Source organism: Symphalangus syndactylus, chromosome 2, assembly GCF_028878055.3.
Source record: "Symphalangus syndactylus isolate Jambi chromosome 2, NHGRI_mSymSyn1-v2.1_pri, whole genome shotgun sequence".
NCBI classification, from domain to species: domain Eukaryota; kingdom Metazoa; phylum Chordata; class Mammalia; order Primates; family Hylobatidae; genus Symphalangus; species Symphalangus syndactylus.
Genome location: NC_072424.2, coordinates 132,526,629 through 132,537,036, shown reverse-complemented (window position 1 = coordinate 132,537,036; position 10,408 = coordinate 132,526,629). Strand labels below are relative to the sequence as shown.

The 10,408-nt window shown below is 46.1% G+C and overlaps 1 protein-coding gene across 1 annotated transcript in view; it reads right to left on the bottom strand.

Moving 5' to 3' along the window:
• The window catches only part of TIAM2 (TIAM Rac1 associated GEF 2), a 530,223-nt gene extending 521,381 nt beyond the window's left edge, over nt 1-8,842 (bottom strand). The window contains 2 exon segments of the mRNA XM_055267826.2: nt 2-64; nt 8,296-8,842. Of these exon segments, the coding sequence (XP_055123801.1) occupies nt 2-64; nt 8,296-8,325 (93 nt within the window). The 5' untranslated portion in view covers nt 8,326-8,842.
• Nucleotides 8,843-10,408: the final 1,566 nt, after the last annotated feature.

Here is a 10,408-nt window from a genome sequence, read left to right as displayed (position 1 = left end):
CTATGCTTCTTGTGTCCATGCTGCTGGAAAAGCAGTCTGTACAAGCAGGAGTAGAGGCACAATCCTGAGAGAGAGGAGTAGAGAAAGATGTTGAGAACACAAAACCAGACAAAATGAGCTCACTTAAAAGTTCAGGAGCTCAGCCAGTGTTCAAGGTCAAGGTTGATTACATTCTTTCACACCATTATGAATTAGAAGTTGTCCAAAACAGCATAACTGATCTTAGAGATATCTGAAATTGTATGTACAACTAGTAACATTATCACTAATTCTAAGCCACCGATACCCCTTCTGAAAAAGAAGCAAATGGGCAGGGCGCGGTGGCTCACACCTGTAATCCCAGCACTTTGGGAGGCCGAGGCGGGCGGATCACTTGAGGTCCGGAGTTCGAGATCAGCCTGGCCAACATGGTGAAACCCCGTCTCTACTAAAATTACAAAAATTAGCCGGGTGTGCTGGTACATGCCTGTAATTCCGGCTACTGGGGAGGCTGAGGCAGAAGAATTGCTTGAACCCGGGAGGCGGAGGCTGCAGTGAGCCGAGATCACGCCTCTGCACTCCAGCCTGGGCGAAGAAGCAAGACTCCATCACAAAAAAAAAAAAAGCAGCAAATGATCACAGAATATGACTCTTTAGGACACTGGGGCTATAAAGTCCCCTAAATGTTAATCAAAATTACTATAACAAATTAAATGCTAGTCTAGAATGAAATAATTGAACTCCACGAAACATGCATTTCAATCATGCCTAAAATTTTTTTATATTTAATGATGTGTGAGTAACACTCTCAAATCATGCAGTCTCTCAAAACCACTATCAGTTTCAATTATCCTTGTATTCTATTTTTAATGTAGAAAAAAAACTTCTATATGTCATTTCAAACAGAAAAACAGCAAAATCAGACTTGAAAATAACTTAATTACTAGACAACATAAAACTCATGATGGATTTAACCTAACTGAAATCTTAATGGACTAGTCCCCTCTCCAACTCTCCTCCCCAAAGTAATAACCAGATGTTCAGAAATGTTAACGACCTTGGCCAAGGTCACTTAGCTACCCGGGATTGCATCCATTCATTCAAGAAATCTTTACTTAGTGGCCAGGCATGGTGGCACACGCCTGTAATTCCAGCACTTTGAGAGGTCAAGATGGGCAGATCTCTTGAGACCAGGAGTTCTATACTAGCCTGGGCAATATGGCAAGACCCCATCTCTATTCAAAACACAAAAATTACCCAGGCATGGAGGTGCATGCCTGTGGTCCCAGCTACTCAGGAGGCTGAGGTGGGAGAATTGCTTGAGGCAGGGAGGCAGAGGTTGCAGTGAGCCCTGATGGCACCACTGCCCTCGAGCTTGGACGACAGAGCAAGACCCAGCCTCAAAAAAAAAAAAAAGGCCGGACCCAGCCTCAAAAAAAAAAAAAGGCCGGGCGCGGTGGCTCACGCTTGTAATCCCAGCACTTTCGGAGGGCGAGGCGGGCGGATCACGAGGTCAGGAGATCGAGACCACGCTGAAACCCCGTCTCTACTAAAAATACAAAAAAATTAGCCGGGCGTGGTGGCGGGCGCCTGTAGCCCCAGCTACTCGGAGAGGCTGAGGCAGGAGAATGGCGTGAACCCGGGAGGCGGAGCTTGCAGTGAGCCGAGATTGCGCCACTGCACTCCAGCCTGGGTGACAGAGCGAGACTCCGTCTCAAAAAAAAAAAAAAAAAATCTTTACTTCACATATATACTGTGTATTAAGATACTGTGCTATGAACCAAGGACATGAAACAAAGGAAATATAGTCACTGTCCTCATAGAGCTTATTATCTAGTGGTAAAGACTATTAAAATTACTTAAAATTGCTATCATCACTGGAAGAAAAAGTACAGTGTTTTAAGACAGTTTAACAGGAGACCTAAATTAGTGATTCTGAACCAGGGTCACTGTGCCCCCAAAGAAACATTTAATAATGTCTGGAAACATTTTTGGCTGTCATAATTGTGGAGGGTGCTAGTGGCATCCAATGCATAGAGGCCAGGGATGCTGTGAACATCCTGGAATGCATAGGACTGCTCCCCAAGCAAACAAGTATCCAGCCCAAAATATCAATAGTTCCCAAGATACTTAGATCTTGGGTTCTCATATGAGCAGAAAGGGGTTAGTGAAAGACTTCCTTCCTTTATAACACCAATGTGCTACATCTTTAAAGGACTTTCACAAGATAAAAAGAAAAAAATATAGCCTGACTGACAGAATTAACCAGAACTCCCTCTAGAAAATGATAACAGGAAAGGAAAAGCAGAGACAGATTCCCTGGTAGATGAAAATAAAAGACAAATGCAGTGTTTTAGAGCTGCTTCCCATAAATTCCCCATCCTGAACCACTGACAAAGGAAAAACATACAAACTAAAAACAAATTTCACATGTTTGTATTATTCCCTTTACCTTTTCCACTTTTCTCTACCAACCCATGTCTACTACTAGATGTTGGTGAGATTATAAAAAGTCCTGTAGTTAGACAAAATACCCACCCTGGATACAAATTTGGAAGTAAAATAAAATGGAGATGGGAGTTCACTTTATAGAACAGAAAAATGTAGTGGATATTAAATTGATTCTGGAAAGCCTGCATCCTGGAACAGTTTAATCTATCCGAAAGGATCCAAAGACAAAAAATACTAAGAATTTAGGTAGCCTAAATATAATTAAAGGTAAAAGAATCCTCTCAATTTATGAACTATGGTAAATCCAGAAATTAAACTGAAATTATTCTTCTGACATATCTCAAACCTACATATCCGGTCCTACATCTTCCCACTCAGCCTATTCAGAGCAGCAAGAGAAACAGATCATGGGGAAAGGCTACACTGTAATACACTAGCTATACAAAGGACCTGAAAAAAACAGATCACTGATTGGTATTTTATTATATTAAAGATTTACTGTTAACTTTTTTGAAGTGTGATTAATGGTAAAGGGATTACGTTTGTTTTTTGTTTAAGTACTTTAAAATTTAAAAGAATCTGGCCAGGGGCAGTGGCCCACGCCTGTAATCCCAGTACTTTGGGAGGTCAACACAGCAGGATCATTAAAGGCCGGGAGTTCAAGAAAAACCTGGACAACATATTGACACTCCCCACCCATCCCTACAAAAAATTTAAAAATTAGATGTGCATAGTGGCACATGCCTGTATTCCTAGTTACTTAGGAGGCTGAAGCAGGAAGATCGCTTGAGCCCAGGAGTTCGAGGTTACAGTAAGCTATGATCCTGTCCTTGCACTCTAGCCTGGCCAAGAGAGACTCAGTCTTAAACAATAACAACAATCTGCTGTATTTTAAAATGCCCTCTCGAACTAAAGGAAAGAATGGGTCATGCACTGCCACTGTCTCACGACCCCTTTTCAAAGAAACAAAAGAGGAAACAAACAAAAAATAGAACAAGATACTACCAGAATGACCTCCATATAGTGATCATTCTTAAGTACAGAGTAGAGATAGGCAGCTCACATAAAACTGCTGCATTCCAGCAATCAATGCAGTCCCAAAGTAATCCACAGATTTAGGCAGTTCAATCTGCGACCCTTTCACTAGGAAGAAATGCTAAATCATTACAAGTGCCACCATCTTAGAGCAGCAGCAACTGCAATAGCTTGCACTCATAATTCTCTTATGGTTAACTGCTCACCCAGTGACTCTGAGGAAATATTGTATTCTAATCTGAACTTAAGTCTTTCATCATTTCAGAATTGAAAGTAGTGGTCATGGGATTAAACTTTCATCACAGTGATGACGTTTAAATAGAAATTATTTTTCTCCCACAAAATTAGCACGGGGCACTTAAAAAATAAATTATTGAGCCTAAATCTCATTTAACTCGAGAAGAGAAATTTACCACATAATTCCTGCACAATTAAAGGATCTTCTGACATAGTAATTTTTTAACACAGAAGTGAAAGGTCAACTCCTTTGAGAAATTATGGTAGGGAGGGTAGACATAACAAAAACAACTCATACATATCTTGCATAAAGTCTGGGATTTTCATAGCTGAAACTCATCCACAGTTTGCAGATTAAAAATCTATATTATTGGGTGGTTTTTTTGTTGTTTTTTTTTTTAAGCAGTCTCACACTGTTGCCCAGGCTAGAGTGCAGTGGCTATTCACAGGTGCAGTAATTGCACTCTATAGCCTCGAACTCCTGGGCTCAACAGACCCTCCCGCCTCAGCCTCCCAAGCAGCTAGGACTACAGACACACACCCACAATTCACAAAAATCTATATTCCTAAAGTCTCTGGCATCTTCCTGGTTTTCAAACCAATGATCTCCACAAAATTAAAAGATGGGGGTGATAAAATTCAGTCTGGAAAAACCTGAGCCTTAGGAAGCCATAAAAGGTAAGTATTTTGTATTTTAAACATTTCATTTGGGGCAGGCACCATGGCTTAGGCCTGTAATCCCAGCACTCTGGGAGGGGAGGTGGGCAGATCACCTGAGCTCAGGAGTTCAAGACCAGCCAGGGCAACATGGCAAAACCCCATCTCTACAAAACAAAACAAACAATTAGCCTGGCGTGGTGACCTGTCAACAGTGAGTACCTGTCTCAATTTTTCTGATTCAGGGTGGCACTGTTGCCCGGGCCAGAGTGTAGTGGTGCAGCTCACTGCAGCCTCCACCTTCCTGGGTCACGAGATCCTCCCACCTCAGCATCTGCCCCCTCCTTTACACCCCTTCACCCAAGTTGGGACTACAGGCATGTGCCACCGTGACCAGCTAATTTGTGTTGTTGTTGTTGTTGTTGTTTTGTAGAGATGGGGGTTTCGCCATGCTGGCCAGGCTAGCGTGGAACTCCTGAGCTCAAGTCATCTGCCCGCCTTGGCCTCCCAAAGGGATGGGATTACAGGCATGACCCATCGAGCCCAGCCTATTTTCAATATTTTAAGGTGAAGTATCAAAATATCTTGTTGACAAACATTCCTGATTATTCGTAGAGCTAAATTTTGATTCCTTACAAAGCAAATGGAATTGACAATTCAATGTTTCAAAGATATCTTTAAATTTAGCAGAGAAAGTTGTGATGGATTAAGCCCAAAGATAAACACCTTTAAAAGCCAAACTGACTATGAGCATCGAAAACACCCTTTTCTCCTAATCCTGCAACTAGAATTCCTTTTTAATTTTTGTAATTTGTAACACATAATTTAATGGAAAACAATCATTGAACTACTTCTCAGTACATACTTATTTGCAATAACAATGTTTACTACACATCAGCAAATATTACAACATTCACAGAAACTGCATTCAAAATAAAAAACAGTATTATGTATTGTTTTGTGTTTAAACAAAAAAAAAGTATTTTTCTGAATCTTCTTCAAATATATTTCCCTTCCTCAACTCTCTGATTCTGTACTGCTATTTTTAAGCTAACCCTACTTTGAAATATGGTGAAGTTAGAGCATATAAATAAATAAGGAAGTTACAAGACTTAAGTTCTTTGAAATCCATAAGGGGAAATGAGGGAGTGCTACATACACTAAAATGGGACTACCACAAACCTCAAGTTCCTGTAAAATGAGAAAACAGGTGAAATACCTCTCTAAACATGTAAATGTTAGGCCCCCCTTATCCTTAATTAATATTAAAACGAAAAACTAGAATTAACATTTTTTTCCCTACTGTGACCAACCACAGTGCACTAACCACTTGTTTACATCTAATATTTGGGAGCTACTGTTTAAAACGTCATGGATGGGCCAGGCGCAGCGGCTCATGCCTGTAATCCCAGCACTTTGGGAGGCCGAGGCGGGTGGATCACCTGAGGACAGGAGTTCGAGACCAGTCTAGCCAACATGATGAAACCCCATCTCTACTAAAAATACAAAAAATTAGCTGGGCGTGGCGGTGGGCGCCTGTAATCCCAGCTACTCTGGAGGCTGAAGCAGGAGAATCGCTTGAACCCAGGAGGTGGAGGTTGCATTGAGCCAAGATCTCGCCATTGCACTCCAGCCTGGGCAACAAGAGCAAAACTCCGTCTCAAAAAAAAAAAAAAAATGTCTTGGATGGCCCTTTGAGGGGGAGGACCACATTTTGAGGAACCCCCCCCGAAGACAGACACCCATCAAACTGTGTGTGGGGAGGGGGGTGGCAGGGGGAATTAAATCCAATGAGGGCAAAAAAAAACCAAAAAACAAAAACACAACACCCCAGGCATGGTGGCTTACATCTGTCATCCCAGCACTTGGGATGCCAAGGTGAAAGGAGTTCAAGACCAGCCTGGGCAACATAACAAGACCTCCTCTCTATAAAAAATAAAAGTGGCGGGCGTGGTGACTCTGGCCTGTAATCTCAGCTACTTGGGGGGCTGAGGTGAGAGGAGGACCCCTTGGACCCAGGAGGCAAAGGATGCAGTGAGCCAAGATCACACCACTGCACTCCAGCCTGGGTGACAGAATGACACTCCTCAAAAAAAGATAGCTATGAAAAAAAATGAAACACCAGGCGCAGTGGCTCATGCCCATAATCTCAGCACTTTGGGAGACCAAGGCGGGCGGATCACTTGAGGTCAGGAGTTTGAGAACAGCCTGGCCAACATGGTGAAACCCCGTCTCTACTAAAAATACAAAAATTAGCCGGGCGTGATGATGCGCGCCTGTAATCCCAGCTAGTCAGGAGGCTGAGACAGGAGAATCGCTTGAAACCGGGAGGTGGAGGCTACAGTGAGCTGAGATGGTGCCACTCCAGCCTGGGTAACAAAAGCGAAACTCTGTCTCAAAAAAAAAAAAAAAAAGAAGAAGAAGATTCCCAAGTCTATTGCTCTAATTTATCAATGTTAAAAATAAAAAATGTAGTATTAAAAAAATGCTTTCCAAAAAAAGTTATATATCACCGCTATTCAAAATAGCCCAAATATTATCTACCGTTTAGCCTCTTGGCTAAGATTCTCAAATACTGTTTTTCTTTTTAAAGAAATTAAAACAAGATAAATTATGCAACGGCATTTAAAAGTACTGTCCTATTTGGGCCGTCACAGCAAAAAGCCTCGTATTTTAAGACGTAAATATTAAAGATACTCTAACAATCATAGTATTGAATAAAGTATTAGCACTTCAAGAGTTCATAAAATTTATGCTAATTTAGTTACCAGCATAATTACACTTTTTCTTTTTGGAGACAGTCTCACTCTGTCACTGGGCTGGATTGCAGTGGCGCCGATCTCGGCTGACTGCAACCTCAGCCTCCTGAGTAGCTGGGATTACAGGTGCCTGCCACTACGCCCAGCTAATTTTTTGTATTTTTAGTAGAAACAGGGTTTCACCATGTTGGCCAGGCTTGTCTTGAACTCCTGACCTCGTGACCTCAAGTGCTGGGATTACAGGCGTGAGCCACTGTTCCCGGCCATAATTACACTTTCTAAGGCGTACGGGTAGGGATACTAATGCTGACTGTGCAGATGTGTACTTGCTATGTTTCATGTTTACATTAAGGCCTATTGAAGTCGGAGTTTAAAAAGAAATTAAATACATCAAAACCTGTCTTCTTCCAGACTAGTAAATTCAACTACACAGTGAAAATGGAATCTGCTTTTTAAAATCTCGTTTGACACGTGAATGAGCCAGCGAGAAATGTTTCCCCCAGAATCTTCCATCTCTCGATGCACAGATCTCTCCCTACCATTTGTCTTTATGTCGTGATGGATTAGAAGAGCAGATAGTAAAAATAGAAGATATCGCAGAATAACCTTTGCCTGCCTACCAACAATCCAATTAGCTGAAGTCCCTAGCTGGCAAATTACCTAGTCAACAATGCCTCAATTATAAACACTACGTGTAACGTGACCACAGATCAACACCCCGTAGGTTCATTTCCCCCACCACCCCCAATCGGTGTTAGCCTCAGTGAGGACCCGGGAAGGTCTGGAGAGTGATGTCCAGCGTCCACTTAAATCCTCAAAGGCCCAAGAAGGAGGTGGGCGGGACAGGCCTCGGCGGAACTGACCTCGAGAGACCCGTCGGGAGTCTCCGGGGGAGGGCCCAACCGGGTCTTTCCCTCCAAGCCCGCAGCCATTCCATAGGGCGCCGGAGACGCCAGAACCTCCCTCCGCCCCAGGGCGGCCCTCCCCCAACCCTCCTCCCGAACAAGGGGGAGGGGCACCCAGAGGAGAAACACCCCTCCCCCACGGGCACTGCTAGGCCACCCGTCACCCCACCCTTAAAAAACCCGCTGGCCCGCGCCCACCCTCCGAGCCCCGGCCTCGACCAGGGGTGGGGGCGGTGCGGGCAGGGGCAGGGGAACCCGGCTGCCGTACCAACCTCGCTATTGAAGGTCTTCACGGCCTCCATGTTGTCGCTGCGGAGGCCCCGAGCCCGGCGGCGGAAGAGGCGGCGGCCACTGCACTGGGTGGGGAGAGCGAGACGCGGGCTGCTGCGTGGCCGCGAGGAGGGGGCGCTGGCGGGAGAGCGGGCCGCTGCGACCTCGGGGCGGAGTGGAAGGGCACGCGCTGGCGGGGAAGGGCTCCCTCAGCGGCAGCACGGCCCCGGCATGGCCGCTAGGGCGGGGGGAGCGCCGTTCTAGGGAACAGAGGCGCTGCCGGGGCGGGTCGGCGGCGGGCGGGGGAGGGGCTGGGCCGCGGCGCCTTCTGTTCTCCGCCCCGCTGCGTTTCGGTCCCCCTCCCTCTAGCCCCGTCCCCTACACTCTCCACCCCCTTCTTTCCCTTCCTCCGACGGGCTCCTGTTTCACCTCCCCACCGCTCGGGCCGCAGGAACCAGCCCCGCTCGGCGAAGACAGAGGAGGAAGCGCTGGCAGCAGCGGCTGCGGCATCCAATATGGCGGACTCGAGTCGGGCCGCGCAGCTCGGGGATCCGCGGCGCCGGCCAGCGCGCCCCCTGGCGACTGGACCGTGCGGGCCCCGCGGCCGCGCGGAAACCATCGAGCGCGCTGGGGCCAGAGCGTCACCGCTCGGAGGCCCGGCTGGGCTCAGCTGCGCTCGCCTTGGCCCCGGGGCCGCCCGCGCCTCGCCCCCTCCCCGCGCCCCGCGGACGCGGGAGCGAGCGCTGCGGCATCCTGGGGAACGCCACGGCGGGTTTGTACAGCAGTAGGAGGCAGCTCCAAAGCGCGGCTCTAAGAAGAGCCTAAACGTGCCCAAGAAGCGGCAAGTTTAGGAAATGTGCGCGTTTCGCTTGTTTCCCGGTGGATTGGTCCTTTTGCACAAGCGGCAAGGGTTAGTTGCTTTTCAGAACTTTACTCGACAATGCCCTAAACATCCGCAGCCCCCGCCAAGAAAAAGTTCCTGGTAATCTATTTAGTAACTGAACTCAATTGTTTTAACTGCACAGGGAGGGAACATTAGAAACCAAAGCCTTGGATGCGGGTTGGGACAGGCGGCGAGGGAAGCAGGCATGCAGCAGCTCCTTGCAGGAGATGCCCGCTGCATAGGATCCAGGGACTGGAGTGGCACAATGAGTGCATTTGTCTGCAAGGCGGGAAGGGGACCCTAGAATGCACAACACTTCAATAGGTGAAAAGGGAACCCGTCTGTTTCGGAAGATGAATTGTTCTAAAGGAATTTTGCCCTAGGATACTTAGAGTAACGGTAAATACAGTATTTCTTAGATGGATTAGGAGATGCTGCTAGTAAAAAGCCTTTTCTCTCGTGCAGCGCAAAATAAGGTACCAATTTAAAAATATTTATTGATGTTAAAAGATAGGGATGTATCGTGGAACCCCGAACACTGCTGTCCTCTTGTTGAAAGTCATTTTTCAACAATCACTCCCGAATTCACTCAAAGGAAGAGAGGAACATGAGGGCAGGATCGTACGTTTGGAGAGTTTTGGAATCAAGGTATTTCCTAAGAGCTGTGCGCAGAGCCCCGTGAAACTGGGAAAGTAAGGCCCTTTTTGAGGTTTCAGAGCCTTCATTCTACTTCATTGGCAGCTTTAGTATAGGGGCTGGCTACTGAGAAGGTAACAGCGATAACTCACTAAGTGCTTTTATATTTACTTTCAAAATCTCAGATTCTGTCACAGATTTCTCCACCGCCTCCCATCTTCAGGCCTAGCCACGATGATCTTTTACCGACACTTGCAGTAGCCTCTTAACTGGTCCCTTGCTTGTCTTCCTACAGTTCATTTCCAGACAGTAGCCGACGGATGTTTATCTTAGATAAATCAGATCAGGTCACTCCCTTACTTAAATCCCTTAAATACTTTGCTATTGCCCATCTGATATCATCATAACCTCTCACCATGGCCTGAAGGCCCAGTCCAGCCTGCTGCAGCTCACACCACCTTCTCTTGCTCTCTGGCTCTCCTCCTGCCACCCTGGCCTTTCTGTTACTTGACAACAAGCAGTGTTTTCACTGTCTCTTCACACAGGGTGCTGTTGCTCTTGTCCTTTCCATAGCTGACTCCTCCTCCTTCACTCTT